At 39.0% G+C, this 24,316-nt stretch overlaps 1 protein-coding gene across 2 annotated transcripts in view; it reads left to right on the top strand.

Annotated features, from left to right (window-relative positions):
• Positions 1-981: 981 nt before the first annotated feature.
• Positions 982-24,316, top strand: part of ttc27 (tetratricopeptide repeat domain 27) — an 85,633-nt gene continuing 62,298 nt past the window's right edge. For both annotated transcript variants that reach the window (XM_062974305.1, XM_003215951.4), the window contains exons 1-6: positions 982-1,290; positions 4,759-4,939; positions 6,281-6,410; positions 7,558-7,698; positions 13,658-13,760; positions 18,939-19,103. In XM_062974305.1, coding sequence (XP_062830375.1) covers positions 1,200-1,290; positions 4,759-4,939; positions 6,281-6,410; positions 7,558-7,698; positions 13,658-13,760; positions 18,939-19,103 — 811 coding nt within the window. In that variant the 5' untranslated portion in view covers positions 982-1,199. The remainder of the gene's footprint in view (positions 1,291-4,758; positions 4,940-6,280; positions 6,411-7,557; positions 7,699-13,657; positions 13,761-18,938; positions 19,104-24,316) is intronic.

Below are 24,316 nucleotides of genomic sequence, written 5' to 3'. Positions count from 1 at the left end.
TTCTGAAGATACTCAAGCCTCTCCAGCATTTACAGCATCCATGGACCCAGATTCCTCCCCAAGATCCTCCGGAGCCCGTGCCCAATCTATGCCAACTTCCTCCGTCACTACTGGTTTCTCGGCATCCATTTCCAGCTCAAGATCCCCTCCCAAGTCCCCACATGAATCTTCCTCAGAAGACTCCTCATCAATCTCCCAGATTCTCTTCCTGTATAAATCTTCCAACGAGCCCTCCTCGCGAGGGTTCTTCCTTCCTCTCCTGATCCCTCCATTATCACCCACAGCCTCAGAAGGCTCATTCACAACAACCAGTATTTTTAAAAAAAACCCTCTAAAATCAGGACAGGAAATAAAGAACAACACTATGAAAACAGAGAAATTCCAGATATGAAACAATCAGAGAGAGTTAACACCTCCAAACAACGGATTCCCCCAGGCAGGAATCAGCCAGGCTTTGAAGGTGTAAGGCTTTTCAATGCTAATCAAGGTGATTAATTACAACATCCACACCTGCCTCCAACACACAAGAGTTCTTTCTCCCACCCTGGACCTTACACAGAAATATGAACCTCCCTTGCCTGGTTTCCAAAAAGCCTCACAATCTCTGAGGATGCCTGCTGCAGATGTGGGCGAAACGTCAGATAGAAGGCTTCTGGAACATGGCCATACAGGCCAAAAGACTCATAGCAACCCAGTCATTCTTGCCATGAAAGCCTTCGACAATACAAAGTGGTATCAAACTGCATTCATTCTACAATACTGTATAGATATGGTTGGGCTGACTAGGGACGCTGGAGCACGTGGACGTCAGAACAGCCAAGCTGACTACGCCACCCCATTGCTTCCTCCCCGGATAGAAACACAAGCAATACAAGTCCCGCCACTGTTGCGCATGCGTGAGGGGATGGACCGGGCAAAGGAATCTTCCGCCAGCACTTGGATGCCTCCTGTGGCCTCCACGCATGCGTCCCCGCTTGGGATTTCTCCCGGCGTGCTTTGCGCGGCTGACATGGCGGCTCCCAGAGGCCGCTGGCGGCACGTGGGTTGGGTTGAGCATCGCTGAGAGAGAGTGATTGAAAGAGAGGCTGACTGAGACGGCGAGAGGGATCGTTTCCTGAGGGCCGCCTTCTCAGCCTGATTCCCAACGGCAGAACCTGGGTGTGGACGTATCCCTTCGCCTGAAGGAAAGAAGGGAAAAGATGCGGGCTCTGGAGCGTGTGCTGTTGAGGGGCTTCCCCAGCGCCGCGGAGTCGCCCAGGTGGAAGCAGAACGAGGCGGCCTCGGCAGCAGGTGAGGGCTGGACCTTGGGCCTTCCCACTTCCTCTTTTCGCTCCAGGCCCCTCCCTCCTCGCCCGCTTTGGGCTGAGGACTGAGACACATCTACACCAGGCATGGGCAAACTTTGGCCTTCCCTCCAGGTGTTTTGGACTTCAACTCCTACCGGCTGTTAGGAATTGTGGGAGTTGAAGTCCAAAACACCTGGAGGGAAGGCCAAAGTTTGCCCATGCCTGGTGTAGAACCATGTATTGTATACTCTTATGGACAAAATACAAAGCCTTGGTTATGACCTTTAAAGCCTTGCAGGGGTTGAGTCCAGGTTATCTACAAGATCGCCTTATGTCATCTACCTTGGTTGACGCCATTCAGACAGAATCTGGCCTTGATGTACCTAGAGGCAATGGGAACGATGAAGTTGTCGTAGGCTGGCCAGAATCACTGGGTTGCTTTAATTTTTCCTGCCTGTATGGCCATGTTCCAGAAGCATTCTCTCCTGATGTTACACCCAGGCATCCTCAGAGGTTGTGAGGTCTTTTGGAAACTAGGCAGGGGAGGTTTATCACTCTGTGGAATAATGTCCAGGGTGGGAGAAAGAACTCTTGTCTGTTGGAGAGGGGATTCCAGACATGATACAATCAGGGCCAGCTAACACCTCCCAACAAAGGATTCCCTCAGACAGGAATCAGCCAGGCCTTGAAGCTGCAAGCCTTTTCAGTGCTAATCAAGGTGATTAATTGCTACATTCACTCTTGCTTCCAATAGACAAAGAGTTCTTTCTCCCACCCTGGACCTTCCTCAGATATATAAACCCCACTTGCCTAGTTTCCAACAGACCTCACAACCTCTGAGGATGCCTTCCATAGATGTGGGTGAATCGTCAAGAGAGAATGCTTCTGGAACATAGCTATACAGCCCGGAAAACTCACAGCATCCCAAAGATGAAGACGTTTCCGGTTGCCTTGGCAACAGGATTCCTGGACCTCTTGTGGCTGGCAATGTGAGGCAACATCTTGTGGGAAAAGGTATTACAAGGGATAGATTGGGCGGGGGGTGGGGGGATGGAGAAGCAGGTAGTACAGATTGAGTAACCGTTACACAGTCTGTAAGTATGGGGCCAGAAGAGATCCGTAGTTCGGATTTTGGAATGCTTGCATATACATCATGAGATATCTTGAAGATGGGAATGAAGTCCCACCATGAAATTCACTGGTGTTTCATATATGCCTTGTGCACATAGTGTGAAGGAAGTTTTATACACACCATGTTTAATGTGTTTGTGCGTGGAATGAAGGTTGCAGACAGTGAGCCATAAGAAAGCAAAGGTGTCCCTATCTCAGCCACCCAAGTCGATCATTTTGGAGTATTTTGGATTAAGGATCTTCAGCCTGTTTGTTGTTGTTGTTGTTGTTGTTGTTGTTGTTGTTGTTGTTATGTTTATCATGATGTTTATTTGTACCTTGCATTTTGTCTCTACAAAAGAGACTCAAAGTGGCTTACAGTAAAATCAATGTAATAGAATTTAAAACCTAAAAATAAGCAAACATTAAAATAGAATTAAATATTAATGGTATTAAAATAAACAGTTAAAAATCCTTAAAAACAGATTGAAAACGTATTTAAAGCTTTTTAAAAATTGTGTCCGAAGTGACTTGAGAACATACTGCAAGTCGCTTCTGGTGTGAGACATCCAGAGGACGCCCGGTTATGTTACCATCCTGCTGGGAGGCTTCTCTGATGTTCCCGCAAGCTAGAGCTGACAGATGGGAGCTCACCCCATCTCGTGGATTCAAACCTAAAACCACAGCACCTCTTGGCTTGATTTCAAAAAGCTCCTCCTTTAAAAGCCTGCCTGAACAGAATATGTAGGAGGTTACATTCCTTCACCTCATAGCATTGCTGCTTACAATGAGGAGAGACCTCATCTTATAGTGCCATATAATGCAATTTGAAACTATTATATGATCATTCTAGATTCATGCAATGTTGCTTAACTTCATTGAACTGCATTATATTATTCTCCACACTGACCATATAATACAGCTTCAAACTGTGTATTATGGCAGTGTAGACTGGGGCCAGAGTTTCTCACCTGTAAAGCAACATAATGTCATTGATGTTACAGGACGTGAGTTCCTTTTGTAGCTGTCAATCTAGTCTTTGCTGCCCTTATTACTGCATTTCTTCAGTTTAAGACACACTCACCCCTTATAATATAAACATCTCTAAAATTATGTGTGTCTTAGAATCACAGGTGCTTACATAAACAGAAGGTTTTTTTCTGTTGATACTAAAATTAGTATGCATCTTACAATTGATGGCATCTTAGAATTGAAGAAATATGGTATTTGTGTTCTGTTTTACACAGAGATATAGTTTTGTATTCTGAGGATTCAGTTTACATAAACTTTGTTTTATATACAAAATTACTTAAAGTATTCTGGGTAAAATAACCTTTACATTTTATATTTAAAGAACACATGAAACATACATGGATTTTGTTTTTAGACTATGATCTCATCTTCCGGATATCTTGCTATGTACATACAGTAGAGTCTCACTTATCCAGCACTCGCTTATCCAACGTTCTGGATTATCCAACACATTTTTGTAGTCAATGTTTTCAATATATCGTGATATTTTGGTGCTAAATTCATAAATACAGTAATTACTACATAGCATTATTGCGTATTGAACTACTTTTTCTGCCAAATTTGTTGTCTAACATGATGTTTTGGTGCTTCATTTGTAAAATCATAACCCAATTTGATGTTTAATAGGCTTTTCCTTAATGCCTCCTTATTATCCAACGTATTCGCTTATCCAACATTCTGCCAGCCCGCTTATGTTGGATAAGTGAGACTCTACTGTATATGCAAATGCAGGTATTCCAAAATCCAAAACATGTCTGCTCCCAGTCATTTCAGATAAGGGATACTCAACCTGTACCAAATTACTCGGAAACCAGGGTGGGTAAGGACAACATATTAACATGTTTTCCATGCTGATTAGACCATAGGTCTAATTTCAGTTCAGAATCTCTTTTGACTAAAATTTATAAAGGCAACAATGATGGTTAGACTTCCTGCTTCTTGGCATGGGGTTGGACTGGATGGCCCACGAGGTCTCTTCCAGCTCTATGATTCTATGACTATAGTTCTGTGATGGTGTATTTTTGCTTGTGTTTCCAACTTTTGGCAAAGCACAAACCTTTTCCACATAATTCTAATACAAAATATTGTAGTTCATGAAGTGATTGCTGGGCTTGGTGATATATGAAATATGTCAATTTTGTCAAAACTGCAACAAAACAGTCACTAAAACAATTTTGTGAAGGATGTTCACAGATTAAGAGCAAACTAAGTGTAATGTTTACTTTGAAACCCGATTTTGATAACATTTATTTTCTGAAATAAGGTGCTTTTAATGTTACATTTCTACATAAAATATAAACTGTTAAAAAATAAAAATATTTTATTCCAGAAAGTGGGTCCTTGCTGCAGTTGCTGCTTGAAGGAAACTATGAGTCCATTTTACTAAGCAAAGCTGTACAGAATATCTTCACAGCACCAGCAGAAACTGAAGAACCTCTTGACAGCTATTTCAAAAAGCAGATTCAACTTTATTTAGATTGTACTTCTGCAGATGTTGATGCTATAGAAAGGTAAAAATAGTTGTATTTGGAAAAGAAAATGTTATTTTGTCATTTAGAGAAACCAGGAAGGTACATTTTAATTGTATTGAACCTGGCCCAATAGACAATTGAAGAGAGGAGTTTTGTTTGCTTTTAGAGTACAAGTGAAACCATATCTACTTACATTACATCTTATATCATTCTTAGTTATAATGTGCTTTAATCCAATTATTTTTTCATTTTTTCATTTTAGCAGAGAATGATTTCCCTCTTTTCTGCTAGATCAATAAAAGAACAGTGGAAATTTCCCCTCACTCACACAGAATTGAGAAAATCAAGACATGTAGTTGCTATTCCCAGACTTTTCGTGAGTTAATGCAGACAGTGAGCAATTTAACATTAATTTGAAATATTTGAGGATTTAAAATGTTACAGGTTTCCTTGAAGAAAGGTTCAGGTTTTTTTAAATTCAGGTGTATTTATTCAGATGTATTTACAGTAGAGTCTCACTTATCCAAGCCTCACTTATCCAAGCCTCTGGATAATCCAAGCCATTTTTGTAGTCAATGTTTTCAATATATCGTGATATTTTGGTGCTAAATTCGTAAATACAGTAATTACAACATAACATGACTGCGTATTGAATTACTTTTTCTGTCAAATTTGTTGTATAACATGAAGTTTTGGTGCTTAATTTGTAAAATCATAACCTAATTTGATGTTTAATAGGCTTTTCCTTAATCCCTCCTTATTATCCAAGATATTTGCTTATCCAAGCTTCTGCCGGCCCATTTAGCTTGGATAAGTGAGACTCTACTGTATTTTCACATGCAGAGTTAATAGTAATTTCATGGGTTTTGTATCTTTTAAATAAGATAGACGCTTTTGGACTGTGGTGTTGGAGGAAAATTCTGAGAGTGTCTTAGACCGCAAGAAGATCAAACCAGTCCATACTTCAGGAAATAATGCCCGACTGCTCACTGGAGGGAAGGATACTAGAGGCAATGATGAAGTACTTTGGCTACATAATGAGAACACAGGAAAGCTTGGATAAGATAATGATGCTGGAGAAAATGGAAGGAAAAAGGAAGAGGGGCTGACAAAGGACAAGATGGATGGAAGTTATCCTTGAAGTGACTGGCCTGATCTTGAAGGAGCAGGGGTTTGCAACAGCCGGCAGGGAACTCTGGCATGGGCTGGTCCATGAGATCACGAAGAGTCAGAAGCATCTGAATGAATAAACAACAACACATTAGATGTCTGTAAAAGGAGAATGTCTATTTTGAAACAACCTTTGGCTCTTTGTCCATACAGTGCGTGTTCTTTTTCTACAGCATTACTAACAATTGAACTGCTTATTGTGTCTGACAGACAAAGTGTGGTGTTTCTACTTGGTGTGGGCAGCTTGCAGTTGTTTGTTCAGAGCAATTGGACTGGGCCTCCTGTTGACCTCCAAACTGAAGACTTCCTACCATCTGAATTGCGACTACAATACAATGAGGTACAGACCCAATCCTCCCCATCACACTCCTTCAAAGTGCAACTGCTGTTTTAAAAATGTACTTCATCATTTTAGAAAACTATTTTAGAGAAGAATGTAACTTTATCCGGCACATCCTGAATTCCTAATCTGCCTTTCAACTGATCAGGGCAAACTCTTAAACTTCAGTTTGTTTTCCTTCAACTCGTCCATTACAGACAATAGATATCGGTTTAGTACAGTAACAGCTACCTTGGAATCAGATGGCAAGGAGAGCTAGAGTTTTATTTCATCACCGTACTGGTGACATTGAATCCCAAATCTGTGCAACCTCTCCAAGATGTTGAACTGGAATCCCCCGCACTGCCTTTTAATTTCATTCTTCCAAGAAAGACTTAAGTGCTTCCAAAATGCCTCTTATTCCATCTCAGAAAGGTGTCTCAGAAGGATATGATAGTTGATGGTATGAAATGCTGCTGAGATGTCCAGCAGAACTAACGGATAAATTGGGAGAGGAAGGAAGGGAATTATAGTGTGGGTGAGGAAGTAAAACATTTCTAACTCATACAAGCCTGGATACTTCTTGTAGTATCCAATGAAAAATGTTTTGCTGTATGCCTTGATTGCAAATCTAAAGCAACCTAACAGTGGAAATTGAAGCAAAATCCGTACATCCAAATTTCTTGCTCTTTTATCCCATTTGGATTTTGTTCTTTATTGCTGTATGTAATATTTACAGTACAATTGATATTTCTCCTGATTCGTTTATCTTAATTTTTTTTAAAGTATATGCCATATTTCTTCAATTGTAAAATGCACCCAAATTTCAGTACCACCACCACCATCAGCAAAAAATACATACGATGCAGCTGAAATTTTAAAATATTTTAGAGATGTTTATATAAATAGTGCATCCTAGAATTGAAGAAGTGCAGTAGTTGTATTCGCTTATTGGTAGTATGGAGATGTGTTTTCTATATTAGTATTTTCTAAGGCATATACAGTTTCCCTAGCATTTTATAAGTAGCTTTATTGGGCTAGTAGTATTTTGAAAGAAGGAAAATGGAATTGCATTAATGGAAAGCAATGTGTTCAGTATGCAATTTTTGTGATTCCCTTTAAAATAATTGAGGTTGTGTACAGTTAGTTTCTTGTTTGATCTTTCCAGCCCAATGCATTGTCTGCGGCTGTCCTGAACATGTTGGTTCTGGATGGAGAATCAATCTACAGCCTGACTTCCCATTCTGTTCTGTTGATGCTCGCCAGAGCAGTGCTTGTGAATTCAAGGCATAAGCTAGAAACTATTCAGGTAATGAAACATTGATGAAACAATTGTGCTTCTTTTCTTTCATTCTTCCAGTTGGATTGTTACACATTTTGTTGCTTGCACCATGAATATTTCTTGATTCATCTTTTCTTTTCTTTTGTTAATTTTTCATTTTCACAAGATTGAGGGATTGCTATAATTACTAGAAAATCCCAAGGAAGTGTGTAGAAAAGGGGCTCACAATGCAGAAATCTGCAAGAGAACAGGACCCAAGAAGTAAAGATGGAAGCCATGGTGTGACTGAGCAAGAGAAGTTTAGGATTAAAAGGGAAAAAAGATACTGAATTGTAGCTGAGAAATTAAGAAATCACAGAGAAAAGAAAGGCAAAGGAATGCTCAGTTACTTCGTTGCAATTACTTTGTTGGTAATTGTTGGCAGACTATATGTAGTTACGTTATTCTGACCTATCAGTTTGCTCTTAATAATTTCTCCTTGAATTTGGCTGCACAATGAGTTCTGGCTTCCTGTGCACTTTTATGTAGAATCTGGTCACATCTTTTTTACTGTCCCTGATCACAGAAGCTATGGTATTTTATATAGTCAATAGTATACTAGCCAACCTGAAGTATCTTCACCATTGGTCCAAATAATATTGAGTCTGCATTCTTCCTGAGTGCCTAAAATGAGCTCTGTCCATCTACAGTGAAAAAGGCAGCCCCACTTTGCCTCATTCACAGCGGAGGAATTTCATTCGCTGTTAACATTTCCATACTCATCTCATGACAGATTAAATTCTGAGAAGGAAAATATGCCAATAAGTTCTGATACCAAAAAGAGAGATAACTTACAGTCTTTGAAGGAAAATTATGATGATATATTCAAGCAAAACCAGAAGTTTTATCTGGCAGCAAATAATAGCATATATCACTGATCAGGATCATGTGGAGTCCAGATATAGGCAGTTCACACCAGCATGTATTTATCGTGTCTGAAGTGAACCAAGGGTACAGTTGTAATGTATTTAAAAACACAGTTAAAAACTTGGCATTATACTAAATGTCCTTTGACCAGTAACTGGCCACTTGGAGTGCCTCTGGTGTTGCTATAAAAAGGTCCTCCATAGTGAATGTGGCAGGGTTCAGATTGCATTGTAATAGGTGGTCTGTGGTTTGCTCTCCTCCACACTCGCATGTCGTGGACTTCACCAGCATGGACTGTGCCTACTACCATTGATGCCATTGCAGTCCAAGAACATCCATAGACCCACACATACACACCCCAGTTGTGGCTTATAGTGCTTGTGTTGTGTTGATATTTTTGTGTAGCATACAGAAGATTTATGTGTAACGGATATAAACTTTGGATTGAAAAATTACCTGGGGTTTTTATATCAAGAACAGTATGTCACCACTATAGGTTTTAGATGTTGAATTGCAGGTTTTCTCAGCTAACTAAAATTCAGAGTCTCTTGTACTGTTCTAACAAATCAAACAATAGGCTTGTGTCTATATGAAGGCAAGTTGTTCGGCTTCTGTTAATTGAACTTTTGCATTTCATTGACATTATTTTTAAAAAAACAACCCACCCCAACCATAGCTTTACAATAATCTATCAGTTATTATTGATGAAAGCAGTAACATTTTTACAATAAATGTACTTTTAAAAATGTCTTTTTGCTCATCAGTTCAAAAGCTGTCATTAGTTGGACAAATGCCCCTAGAGTTCTTTATGACCAGAGATCTTTTTATATTTTATAAGCAGATGATATTTCTTTTATGTTTCTGTTTTTTTAAATAATTTGGTGTCTTGCTCAGTCAAACAAAATATATGTATTTTAGAAATTATGTCAAGTAGGTTTATAGGATGTGTATTATTTTTTCTTGTTGATTAATGCATTTAATATTTAGGCACCATAGTCAAGAGCTCTCATCCTCTAAAACAAGACTTATAAAACTTTTTCACCTTGTGAAAATTATTTTGCCCAATAATTTGGTATGCGACCCTGGGGAATATAAGTATATAAAATATGTATATAAATTAAACTCTTTTTGAATATTGGATGATTAAATCTGTTGATGTGAAGGACCTGTTGTACCACAGCAATAGCAATCAGGGCATGCCTGACTTCCAAGTACATAAAAAAAAACCTTGAGTAAAATGCAATGGCCCTCAGTATCTGCTTAGTTTTGGTTCCATGACCCATATTGGATACCAAACTCCATGGATGCTCAAATCTCATGATATACAAGAGGGTAGTAAAATGATGTCCCTTATATAAAATGACAAACTCAAGATATGAGAGATAGATTTAGATATTCAAGCTGTGGGTGGTTACATTTGTGGATACAAAGGGTCCATCTCATTGCAAGCCAAACTCTTCAGGAAGATTAAGGTGCACGCCTCCCACCCACCAGATTTCCTTCAAGCAAGACAGTGCGGTTGGAGAGAAGGAAGGACAGTAATTGCCTGAAGAAGGTGGCAGGGTTCTTTCTCCTCCACTTTCTTCATCCTTACATACCTCCCTTGCCTATCTCCCTGCCTCTCTCCCTCTCCTTCTCTGTAGCTTGGCTGCCTTGGCTTGGTCTGGTTCCCTTCCCTCAGCAGCTTAAACTCCTTAGATCAGTGGTTCTCAACCTGGGGTCCCCAGATGTTTTTGGTCTTCAACTCCCAGAAATCCTAACAGCTGGTAAACTGGCTGGGATTTCTGGGAGTTGTAGGCTAAAAACATCTGGGGACCCCAGGCTGAGAACCACGGCCTTAGATAGAATTAGCAGCCCTGTGGCTTCTACTCTGAGAGGGGAGGAGGAGAAACCTTTTGCGACCCCAACATTGAGCTAAGGAGACTCCATTTGGGATTAGGTCCCAGTTCCAAGTGTATTGGCACAAAAATATAATTCAAAAGTGCTTGAATCAAATATTAACCCTGGTATTTGAGACTTGATGCTTTCTGTGCACAACTGTCACTCCCTTGTCTACTTGTTATTTTTCATGTCACTTGATCTTAGGCTTAATTCAGATGTCATGTATAGAACATTGTTGTCAGTAAGAGTAGACTAAAAGCCTTGAGGGATGCTCCCCTTTGCTTCACATCTCTCTGGAATGATACTGGATGGTGTCTTCTTACAGTTTTTTTGTTGGGATAATTGTTTGTTCAGACTACAGTTAGCTTTTTCAGATTGGCTTCATGATTTTAAATACTTAGTTTTATTTTGAAATCCAACCAGAAAGGCGGGAGAGCATATGGCTTGTCCAAAGGCACATCTTTGCTGACCCCGAAAACGGACTTGGTCTGGTTCCCGAGATGCTAGATGATGATGATGATGATGATGATGATGATGATGATAATAATAATAATAATACAATTATTTATATGATGCCATCATCTCTCCAAAGGAACTGGGGCAGCTCACAAATGCAATCCAAAGTGCTGCACACATAGTATACTCAATACATAAGCATATAAAATGATTACAACATAAATTTATTTATTTATTTACTGTACTTGTACCCTGCCCTTCTAACCCCCTAAAGAGGACTCAGGGCGGCTTACAAACTATGGCAATAATTCAATGCCAGATTCAGAAAATAACAATATCAGTAAAACATATTATAAAACTGTAAAAACACATATACATATCAATTAAAATAGTCTTTCAAATGATTAAAACATATCAAACATATCAAAAATACCAAAAGTTTACTACCAACTGAGCTTTGTAAACATTGAACCAATTGCTTCACTTGGCGACTAGATAGCTAGTACCTGTGCCACTTCAGAGGTGGCAAGGAGTCCCTGCTGTTCAGTCGTGATGAACACAGTTCAGCACCACTGGACAAGCATCCTAAACGGCATCCCTTCTCCTCTGTGTCATGGCTCCCCCCGCCCAATGTGACTCTCGGAGTGCGCTGGCTGGGGTCACCCAGTGAATGGTTCACTAAGGTGTCTGGGAGAGATCTGGGGAAAATACTGCCCCCTCTCTAGCCAACCTTCTTGGTGACGCTGCAGTTTGGCAAGAACAGGTAGGTGGGTTGATCTGCCTATTAAAAGCTGTGATATTGGGGGAGGGGACAGGAAGGGACTGCTGTCCTGCATTCCTGGGCTGCCTGAATCTGAGGAGTGTAGGATGACTGTCAAGACAGCTGTGCCTCATTCTGGTTAGAAACTGGCCCAACTGTCTTGTCATTCCCTAACTCGGGCCTGCACAACTTGCAACCCTCCAGATGTTTAAGCATCCAAAATCCAGAGGCCACATGAAGCTTGTGTAATGGCCAGGAATTTTGGGAGCTAAAGACCAAAACACCTGGAGGGCCGCAAGTTGTGCAGGCCTGCCCTAACCAAGGGACTACCCAAATCCTGTTTCAGGATTCGAATTTTCCCTCAAGTTACCTTAACTCAAGGGAAAAGTTGTGTTAAGCTGCTTTCCCTTGAGTTAACACAGATCAGCCCCTAAATGGTATAGATGTGCCCCAAGGCTCACATCTGCTCAGTGTTTTAACATTCAACCATAGTTTACCATTAGATGTGAATGATGTGTTATGGTGAATGATGTGAATGGGCATTTAAAAAGAATGGCAGTAACCATTCAAAAGCAGTTGCGTTTATCACAATTGGTTTGTCATTCTGTGCTCACTCTTGGCTGTGTTGTTTTATTTATATTATTTTATTTATTTTATGTTGCAAGCCTTGAGTTACAAAATCTGTAAAGGCTGCCTGCAATGTCAGCTGCAGAGGTGGTAAACAGTTTTCATGTCTCAAATCTTCTAAAGCTTTGTGGCTTCCTGAATGAAGTGTCAAAATGTTAAGAGTTGACTTCTCTAACAAGGTCCTCTATATATATGTACCTTATTTTATTCAGCTTGATAGCATAAGTCATATTTCGTTGTGTTCTGTGCAAGACAACGCAATATCCATCTTGACAGGTGTTTCTAGAACAGTTTTAATAAACTGCATGCAACTGTTCTGTGAGATATTTTTGCCCTCGGATTGTGCAGTTCCTTAGCACCATTTGATGCCTTCTACAGGGCAAGCTATTATGTAATTGCTTTGCACTGAGCAGGCACAACAAAGTCAGCACAGATGTATATGTGCATCAGCTAATTAAATTGCCCATTAAGAGCCTGCAGTCGTGTTCTGGTTCTTCTTGAGAACCTTTGTCTTTCAGTGACATTTATTTATCATGTCACCTTTGCAGTCATTTTGAAAACAATCTGTGGATTAAACGTGTCCACAGTCCTGTTTTTGGACTGTCAGTTTTCATAGAACAGTCATACAATTTTTGGTGTAATTCCTCTAGCCCTTTTCCATTCTTGACTTCGACCATTCTTGGACTATTACATCAGCCCTACCTAGTCAAATTTAAACTAAATTTTAACCCTATTTTTATTAGTATTGGTGTTAGTCTTTGTTCGGTGTATTTTAATATACCAGTATGCATTTTAATAGTACTGATTTATATGTTACCTGTGTGTGTTAACCATATTGTACCCTCCGTCATACCATGAAGAGAAGTGGGTATTATTATTGTTATGTCTATTTCTATTTCTATTACCATTTATCATGTTTCTTTATATTAATGGCAGTGGCTCCGCAGGGTTTCAGACATGGAGAGGATTGAACCTGTGGCCTAAATCCAATTCCTGGACTCATTGAATCAATAAAATTTCCATAAGGGTTAAATTAACATTGAGTAATTGATTCTAGACGGCTGGGACTAGCAGATGCATTTAAGTTTGAATGTTCTGCATATAAAGTATGCAGTGTGTTGTTAAACTGTAGCTTTTCCTTTCACTGTAGAGTTCCTATTCTAGCTATCTGTTTTGTCTGTAATCTTTGTTGATTATGCTTTTTGGGTCAATTGTAGTGATAACTTGGTTTTCACTATCAGGAAGTTCTTCCTCTTATAATAAACTAGAAGTTTCTTGCTAACATACATATTTCAATGTGTTACTATTCAAATAGTGGATTTAATGTTGCCAAATATCTTTCATTCTCACTTGCAGACATTGCCCTGGTGGACTTTGCGGTGTGTGACTATCCATCAGCAATTGTTAGAAGAAAGATCGCCCGAACTTTTTGCAGTTGCCCAGGTCTGCATACAACAAGGTATTTTCTGTTCAGATGAGTATTCTTGTCTTAAATGGTAGATTATTGATGAGTTTCAGTACTTAAACACGAACCCGGTTCATAAAAAATGAACTCGTTTTATAAATTTTTTTAAATCTGAAATTTCTGCTAACAGTTGAATTTTAGTGCATATTGGTAATGTCATATCCAGCCATTATCTGAGTGCTGTTTGTGTATTCTGAATGATTTCATATAGTTATGATAGAGATAAGCACCTTTGCTTCAAGCACAAAAAGCAAACCCTTGTGTTGATCGGGATTTCCCCATCAGCAGAAAGTTCACTAGCTTGGTGTGAAGTAGATGAAATGTATCCTGAAGATAAAATGTGGAGATAATTCTGTGATAAGATGAGATCCAAGGATTCTTTTTCTTTACTTCCCGTAGACTGTAAAAAAACTTGAAACATATATAGAAATGAATGGCCTTAAATATGTTAAAATGAATATTGCTGGGATGTGTGAGCTTCTAGTATTCAATAAGAACTGCACATGAACCATTACCACATTTTATTGTGTAATAGTATGGCATAATAGGATTCTGAAATTGGTTTCTTGTCTTTCCTTGTTTAATTAGGGAAGGGGTGAAGACTTTCCTCTTCGGAGCAGATTTTAACTGAAGCCAGGCACTTTATGAACATGGAAATATTGGAATTTTAGACTGTTCTATCTCTAATGTTTAAACCATGGACAGTTTTAAGCATCATTAAAGATTACACATGGGTTTTAATTAATACCTTTAATATTTGTATGTACTTTTTTTAATGTGTTGTGAGTTGCCTTGGGTCCGCTGTGGAGAAAGGCCGCATAGAAATACAGTAAAACCTCGGTAAACCGAGCTCTGGTTAACCCATCTGCTGGATTATCTGAGGGGCCGCCGCCTCCCCCTCCCAAAGGAGCCCTCACCCCTTGGAAGGAGCCTAGCAGCGCTCGTGGTCTTCTTCCCAAGGGGCAAGGGCTCAGCCCAGGGAAGTAGGCCATGAGCGCTGCTGCAGCAGCGATCGCGGGCCGCTTCCTCCATGAGAGGAGGAAGAGGCGGGGCGCTTTCCTCTCGCGAGAAGGAGCTCCTTCTCACGAGAGGAGAAGGAGAGGCAGGAGGAAGATGCCTGCGATCGTGGCCTGCTTCCATGGGCCCAAGCGCCGAGCGGAGGGAGGAAACTAGTCTCTCCGCTCGGTGCTTGGGCCTTTAGGGAAGCGCCAATCATGTCGCTAAGCAGCAGCATGCCTTGAGCTTCCCTGGGTCCAAGCGCCTGACGGAGGGAGAAGTTTCTTCCCTCCGCTAGGCGCCTGGGCTGCATGAATTGAAATAAAGCCACTAGACTATATTTTAATTAAACACAAGAACAGTACTGCATGATCAGTTTAAACTCCTTTCCTCTTTCCCATAGAAGCCCAGGCGAAAATACTTAAATACCACGAATAGTGCTGTAAACTGCTCTGATCTTATTCTGGCTTTTCCCTAATCAGTTAAAAAAACAACAGAATAAAGAATGGTGTATTCAAGATTGAATTTCACTGAGTTTCCAAATGCAGAGGACTCTGGGCATCTTCTATGTCTCGTATGCAATCAGTCTGTGTGTCTGAGTGCATTTTCTTTCATTGTTCTGTCTGAAGGGTGTTCTGCAACCATTTAAAACTTGCATACAGCATTATTTGAACTATTTTATTGATTTATATTCTGACTTTTTCCTGATAATGGGACTCAAGATTATTAACAACAATACAAGTTTAAAACAGCACAACCACCAGAATAAAAGTATAAATATGAAATTAAAAAAATAAACTGTAAATTTAAAAATCAAAGAGTAAGATGAGTTAAAAACTACATACAGGCCATTTGAAAATCTTCAAAACATTACCACATAACCTCAGTAGCCCAACCCTTGCCAATTTGTAAAGGCTTGGCAGAACAGAATTTTTTTACTGGCCTCTGGAAGGAGAGCAAGGACAGGGGCCACCCTTTGATGCATCTGTGCTACAAAATTAATGCAGTTCGACATGGCTTTAGTGCCATGGTTCAAAGCAATAGTTTTACAAGGTCTGTAGCTTCTCTGCCAAAGAGTGCTGGTTCTTCATCGAACTACAGCTCTATGATTCCATAGCATTGAGCCATGGCAGTGAAAGTGGCCATGAATTCTGCAGTATAGATGCACCTCTGGTTTTTCTAAGGAAGAAATTCCATAGTTTGGGAGCAGCCACTGAGAAGGCCCTCTCCTTTGCTCCCATTAAGAGTGCTTGAGAAGGTGCTGGGACAGAAAGAAGGACCTCTCCAGATGGTCTTGCAGCCCTAAACATTGTATTCAATACAACAGAGGCCCACAAATGTGCCAACTTAACCTATTGATTTGTTCTTTTTAGACAAGTAAGTACATTAAAAAAGCCCTGCATCCCACTATTGCTACTGTTATTTGACTCATACCAAATTAATAGCAGCAGATTGTTGGAAGCTAAAATTGTATTATCTAGAAATGTGATGTCTGCTAATTCATCCAGGTATAAAGAATTTTTGGAAACGTTATTTATTTTGTATGGTTTAAAATATTTTGTGTAACTAGCAGAATTGCTTTTCATTTTAATGAAGTTGTCACAGCTTTATGGATGGTAGCCAACCACAATGATCTCACTTGGTGCCATGGCTGGGGAGGAAAATGGTTTAGGATCTCTATGTGAGTCTAGAACAGACATTGTTGTTAATGTTTGTTCTAAAGAGATGGTTAATGCTGATTATAAAGACAAGGACAGATTAACTTCATATGACAATACGTTCAGGTTTGACACCAAGTTCTCTCAGACTTTTGTACGTGAAAGCAATGTCTTGAAGCAAATTATACTTGGCAGGTATGTTTAAGTACCTTTTTATAGAAATGACATCATCTGGCCATTACTAGTATCTTGTAATGTTCATTTTAAAAAAATGTACCATGGAGCCCAGCCAGTTTTAAAAATAGCAAACCTTTAGAAGAACTTAATTTAGTCTGTGAGTGGAGAGCAGTAATTTTTATACATACAAGACTCCAGCTGTTGATGCCAAATATATATAAATATCCAAATCCCCTTTACGTTTGAAAAAGGTATAAAGGTAGAACATTAATGCATACTTACTATTCTGTGCCTGTAGTAGGATTATATTACTGCTTTATCTTGTCTGTGACCTTGACCAGCTGTGACCGTGACCTTGAATAGCTTTAGTTCTGGGAAAAGAGAGTGGGTTTTTTTTAATGTATGTGACCATATCTGGATGTACATATGATACACTGTTCTAAAGAAATGATGGGCTTCACTAGAAAATGCAGAAACGTGTATCATAATGGGATTCTTGGCTGTATGTTTAGCATTTTAAAGGGTTGGCTTTCTTGTGATACCTAATTTAGACAATAACTGTCCAAATATAATTGCTTATAGGATTTTAAGTCTAATCTAAAGTCTGAAATCCAGTACTAAGGAAGGGATTACTTGATTATAAAAGCTGATACTGATTTGAAGTGATACAAGCATAATGTTTCCAGTAAAGTTTGGAAATATGCCATAGATTTAAGTAATTATTGTCTCTCCTTCTCTACAGATCTCTTCCCATTCAAGTCCAGTTATGATGTACTGCTACTGATATGATTTTTTATTTACCTTCTACTTTTCTACACTTATATCTTCTTGCATTAGTGAAAACCCAGAGCATTATATCATATTTCTTAGCAGTACTGCTATTCACCATAACCTTAATGTTAGAAAATCAATTTTGGATCTGTTCTCCAATCCAGGTAGCAATCTGATAATAGCTAAATGATCTGGATATGGTGTTTGCATATGGATTCTGTTACACTAATTTCAGCTTGTTAGAAGCTGCAAAAGAGCAGCGGTCCAGTTATGGTGTGACTGTTAAAACTGAAAACATAACACAACATCTCAGCTGTCTTTTTTTTTTCTTTTTCTTTTTACTTTTTATGTAATTAGAAAGTCAGTTTACTCCCCCCCCCCTTTATCAGATGATGGCTTACAGTACAGTCTAAAAAACAACAGTCAAGTCTAAATCTAGCTGCTAAACTCCCATATTGGTTGCTAAATTGTAAGTCAGCATTTTCATACACTTCATTGACCCAGTGACACTAGCCATTGGATTTAGACCTAAAAAGTTCATGAAAAGAATGCATTGTTGTGGAAATGGTCTTCCCCTTTCTACCTTTCAATTCAGGGTATCCTATTTTGGGGATTCTGGCTTAGTCCCTGGGATCCTTGCTGTTAGACCTATTCTCCAGAGTCTTTATTATTCATTTCTCAGCTTATTTCATCACTTCTAAGATAAACTCCACTCATATAAACATCTGCTAAAAATGGGCTGCATCTTAGAATCACAGGTGCTTCCATATATAGAGGTGGGGGGGAGGAAGAGGGACTTTTTCTGTTGATAGTAGTGAAATTAATGTGGAAGGTTTTATGTGGTGGAGATCTTGTACTGTTGGGCTGCCTAAAAATATGCATGTGGTAGGATTTAGAAAGGAAAATCCATAAGTCCACCCCATTTCTGCCAGCATTGTTCCACTGACAGCAGATGTATTCTTCACTTCAAGGCAGTGAAGTGAAATGCTATACTAAAACTTAAACATATTCAAAAGCATTAACATTCTCTACATCTTAAAAGATAACTGAATTCCATGCTAAATATATATTTTCAGTGGAGACAATGGCAATAAGGCTGTCATAGATTTTAAAAAAGAGCCTCTTTGTCCAAAAGCCACTTTATGGTAGAATATTAACATTTGAACAGGGAGTGTATGTGTGTTCTGTGTTTTACAAAACAACATTTTTCTACTTGATGGATTCCTAAGATGATGTTTCGTAGTGTTTTCAGTTCCTAATTTACTTATGGTAAAATGAGGTGATGAAATAGATTCTCTAATCCAGGAATGAGGGAAGTGTGGTCCTCCAAATGGTGATGGACTGCTGTTTTCATTAACCCTCTAACCATTAGCACTTCAATAACATCTGGAGGATGCACACATTCCCCAGCCTGCTCCTAAATCCACCTATTTGAAAACCAAGAAGGTAATAGGTTTCAACATCAGTATTGGTTGTGTTCCTAGTGACAAACATATGTCTTTCTTTACATACGCCTTTAAGACCCACAAACTCTAATTTTCGTTGTCTTTTGTTTCTTCCTTTCTTGCAGTGCTTGAAATTGAGCCTTTGTTCACTGATGATGAAGGTTGGCATCTTGCTGTTCAATTCCATCTAGAGTGTGCTTACACATTTTTGAATTATTACGAGTATAAAAAAGCCAAAGAACACTTTCTTGCAGCTAAAAACATAACCAAGTTACAGATTGATTTGACAGGTATGTTTCTTTTCCAAATTCTTGAGCATTAATATTTAACACTAAATAGCATGGACTATTAGATTTATTTAAATGAAAAGCAATGGAGAACATGCTAAAGAATATATAGTTTGTGTGGTGTTTCCTATGATTAGCTAATTCTCTACGTGAAAACTACTCCAAAGTTTATGCTATTTATAACTATTTCCCATCCTGTTAATTGTGTTTCTTTAATTTCTTATATTTTAAGGTTGCATGTTTCTTTGAATCTTTGTTGGTTAGAATGGCTATAGCAATGGTTCTCAACCTGCAGGTCCCAGAAATCCCAGCCAGTTTACCAGCTATTAAGATTTCTGGGCCAAAACATCTCAAGACTCACAGGTTGAGAACCACTGGGCTATAGTGTGATTCAGTGTTTGGCCAGGACATTAGGCTTGAAGTGAATAACACTTTGATTCAATGGCTATTATTTATTAAATGTGTATTTTATTTTTTTCCACCCTAATGGTGGTTTCTAATAATATATTAAAACATGAGAAAACATCACACACAAAAAACAAAGCAAAAAAAAGGTAAAACCATGCAAAAGATTGCTTAAATCAATAAAAACTGCCATTTAAAGCTAAATGCAGGTTAAACATCTGAAATTGTCCACATGGGAGCTAGTGGCATCTTTGCTTTTTAATGGTTTAGTATATACAATTTTGTTGCATGCACAAATTTATCAAAATGTTATATAAAGGGATATTTTGGCTATGTGCACAATGTATAAGAAACAAATAAATTTCATGTTTGAATTTGGAACGTATCACCAAGATACCTAATTATGTACATACTGTATGTGCAACTACAGATATTCCAAAATCCAAAATACTTCTGGTCCCAAGCATTTTGGTTAAAATTTACTCAAGATATAAGAGTATTTCGGAAAGCCTGATGTATGGTATAGTGGTTTGAGTGTTGGACTGAGACTATAGAGACCAGGTTCAAATCCTCATTTGGCCATGGAAAACCATTGGGTGATTATGGGCTAGTCACATTTTCTCAGCCTAAGGGAAAGGCAGGTCCCTTGGCACATCTTGCCAAGAAAATCCTGATATATATTTTCCTTAGACTGACCATAAGTTAGAAAGGACTTGAAGGCACACAACAATAAAAGCATTTTAAAATATAGCTATGTTAGCTTGCTTAAGCAAAACCAAACAAAACAGATATAAGATAATCTTGTAAGACACTTAGAAAAGTAGTATAAAGTTTCATAGAAACCAGTCCACTTCATTAAATGCATGTGGGCTTGAGTTTGCAAAGATTTCCACTAGAAATGTCTGTTTCTTGGTTATTCTCAAAAACTGCTTCAGGATTACCTTATATGTTTTTACTACTACTACTACTATTACTAATAATAATAATAATAAACTTTGTTTCCCACCCCATCTCCCAACAAGAGACTTAGAGTGGCTAACAGTCATTAAAACATAGTAGATAACATAAAACAAAATAAGTGACATATCAAATTTTATAACAATCACAAAATTAATACAATACAACTGATGCATCTATAGGCAATTATTATGTAAAAAAGTTAAAACCAAGTGCAACATATTTTCAAGTCAGCTTGTGAGATTGTCTAAATCAAAATGTCTTTGTTGTCAATGGAATGTAATTAAATAGACGTCTGGGGACTCCTTTATCAAGGAATTCTTTACGTACATTTTAAGAAGATTATTTTATACACATGTTCAGTCTAAATATGAGTAGTTTCACCTTCATTTCATCACAACTTCCAGAATTCTGAAAGGTTAAACTTTAAAATTCCAATCATAGGTCAATCCACTTTGTCATAGGTCATAGACCTATAGAAGAATATTTCCTATGTCTGTGACCAAGCAGTAATCCTAAATTTTATGTCAAAGTGTTTTAGGAAAATTACGTTTTGGAAACTATTGGGGTTTTAATCTTCATTCACTTCTTAGCTGATGGAAATGGTGTTCCGATTTATAGTTCTATGCCCTTTAACATGCTTTGTTAAAATCAATCCAGCATTTATATACTAATAGAAAAACTGTCATGACTATGCAAAGTAGGGTAAAAAATACGGTACTTATTAGGATTTGGGGAGGCCATTTAAGTCTTCTAGAAAATATCTTGCCGTGGGATCACCATTGCAAACATTTTTGATGAACATATTTTCTATAGAAAACTGCTTGATACTTGATTTGTCAGTAGATTGTTGGGAAATTTGAGTTAGGAAGCAGAGTATACTTGGAATAACACTAGAATTTTTATTAAAACACATGTAGGTCTTGAGATTCTTGCAGGCTTCTTCACAAACAGAACTGCTTACAGGAGAATAGTGCTCATCTTTGGTAGCCATGCATCCCATCATACTTTGGATTTCTGGTTTAATAAAGTTACATATAATATGCACTGGATACATCTGTACAGATTGGTGATCATGAGTGGGTGAAAAGAGTAAACCACATTAAGTGAAATGGCACAACATTTTCCTTGCAGCGGAGATATTGAAATTGAGAAGAATTAAAAGAAGTAATCACTCTTGGCAATAATTCCTTCCTTTCGTTAAGGAGCTACTCTTTGTAGGAATGTGAAAGGAGCAGATAACCTCTCTGACTTCACTGAAAGCACAGGGAAAAGAGTGAATCTCTAAGACCTTGGTGTGTGTGAAATAATTTGGCTTCTCAAGCTATCTGATGTGGTGGACCAGAAGTGTTTATCCCAGTGTGCTAGGGAACAGAGCCATGTTTGTACTCTGTTCTGATCAATCTCTCATATCTTTCCGGAAGCTCACCATGGGCAAGCTGTCAATGGCTCACAAAACAGCAGAAGTCAGTGGTCACTTTAAGTAGTGTTGTTTGAGAGTAGCCTAGAGGCTTTCCAATGTGTTGAACTATAACTCCCACCACTCCCAGCCAGCATGGCCATTGTCTAACACATCTAGAAGGGGAACCATATGGAGGATGACTTCTCTAAAATATTTAGTGTCATGGAATTTCTCATAATCTTCAGTGCTATGTTAATGTTTAGTAATTCTGTTCTTTCCCCCTAATTATTTTAGTACCGGTTCTGATTTATAGTCTGTCTGTTCTCCTCCCCTTTATCTTTTCCCTTGTTTTGTCTTTTAAATAGCGTGTTTTGTAAAGTTATGTGGTCTGAAGGAATTGCCAACATTGTGAGATAATATTATGACTTGCAGCTGTTAAGTTTGAGTAAAGATGAAGAACACAAACTGAAGCATTTAGAGGAGGCATTAGCCCAACAAAATACAGTTATGTTTTTTTATAAACATTAATTGCTTGGAAGTGTTCTTTTGATCTCTGGCTTGGTAATTGTGATTTCAGGCACATTGGGTCTGAGCTGAAAAAGGATGCCTTTATTTATAATGCTTGAATAGAATAGAAATGCTCATTTGCAAATGGCAGGTGCTTAATTTAAAGTTAGAATGGCAAACATTCTTGTTCCTTTAGGATCTGGAATGAATGATTGGAAATAATCCATTAGTTTGCAAAAGAAATGACAATTCATCACCAATGCCTTCTGGAGCCAAGCTTGAACTAAGCATTGACCTGACATGGCTATTAAGGCAGTACCATGGGGAACATCAACAATTGCACCATTGGGGAGAGGCATCACAGCTCTGCAAGAGAGCACATGCTTTGCATGACATCTCAGTTACCTGTTTCTCTAATTAAAATGGGATTACTATCTTTATTTCCATTTTTTGTGATTTTTTTTCTAATTAGGGCTGAAGTTTGCCTTGAATTAAAATGTTAAAAGTCTTGTCAATCCCATCATCCCATTCCCCCACTACCTACTTAACACAACCTCACAACCTACAGCTAAACTGATTTGTAGTTCTCCTTTTCTTCTTAATCACTCGGCTTATCAAGTCATGTTCTTATTAATAGAGCATTCCGTCTAGACTGGGTAACCTAAGTGCTTTTTAAAAGTATGTTATCTTGTAAATAACAGGAGCCCCCCGTGGCGCAGCGGATTGAACTGCTGAGCTGCTGAACTTGCTGTCTGAAAGGTTGGTGGTTCAAATCCAGGGAGTGGGGTGAACTCCCACTGTTAGCCACAGCTTCTGCCAACCTAGCAGTTTGAAACATGCACATGTGAGTGAATTAATAGGTACTGCTCCAGCGGGAAGGTAGCGACACCCCACGCACCTTGGAGGTGTCTAAGATTAACACTGGCTCTTCATGTTAGAAATGGAGATGAGCACCACACCCCAGAGTCGGACATGACTGGATTTGATGTCCGGGAAAACCTTTACCTTTACCCTATCTTTGTGATGACTCATGGGCCATGTAGTCGTGTTCCTAACACTGTTGTGACAGATGAAGAGGAAAACTTAGGTTTCCCACCGTTTCAGCCAGAATTGGAGCTTTTTCAGCCAGAATTGGAGCCCTTGCACCTGCAGGAGATTTGCCTTCCAGAAGTCGGCCAAACAAGCCTTGAGCCGAAATCTCCCCCATTTTCTCGCCGTGATTTTTATAAACAACAGAAAAGCGCTCAGGAGGCTTCTCGCAGGAGCGCTAGGATCGCTGCCAGGCATTCAGCTGATTAAGCCTGCTTCCCATGGGAAACTTTAGGGAGTCATGCATCTGGACGCAGAGAATGGCTTTCGGTTCTGGTTCCCCAGAGAATTGTTCTTTGGCGGGAAAACGAGACCCTATTTAGGTGTTTTGCCCACGTAGGAACCTTGCGGAGTCAATTCGTCAGCTTCGGGAGTAGGTTGTGTGTGGACTACGCTACTCCCGCGTCCAAGCCCTTGTTCTCGTTTCCAGCCTTGCCTTGTTTCCCAGGACCTTGCCTTGCTCCACGGACCTTGCCCTGCTTCCCGGACCTCGCCACGAATTTACCACGGATCCTGTTCTTGCTCCTCATTTCTTGTTGCCTTGAATTAAGCTTAGTGTTCCAAGAATCAAGTTTACTTCCTAGCCTTGCTTAAGCTTCATGGACTAAAGGACCTTGTCATCTCCCCTCACTTTGCTTGGCAAAGTGAGTGTTTCGGTTACTGGATTACAACTTTGGACCTTAATATTTCATATTGGACATTGTTTCTTTGGACTAATTTTGACCTTCCCTGAAAGGTCTACTTCTGGACTATTTTCTACACTTGTTTTTATTAACTTTATATACTCCTACAATAAAGATATTAGATAGATTCTGGCCTCTGTGTATGGTTATTGGTGCTCTGCAGCCTGGGTCGT

This window comes from Anolis carolinensis, chromosome 1 (genome assembly GCF_035594765.1).
Source record: "Anolis carolinensis isolate JA03-04 chromosome 1, rAnoCar3.1.pri, whole genome shotgun sequence".
NCBI classification, from domain to species: domain Eukaryota; kingdom Metazoa; phylum Chordata; class Lepidosauria; order Squamata; family Dactyloidae; genus Anolis; species Anolis carolinensis.
This window is presented reverse-complemented; position numbering and strand designations above follow the sequence as displayed.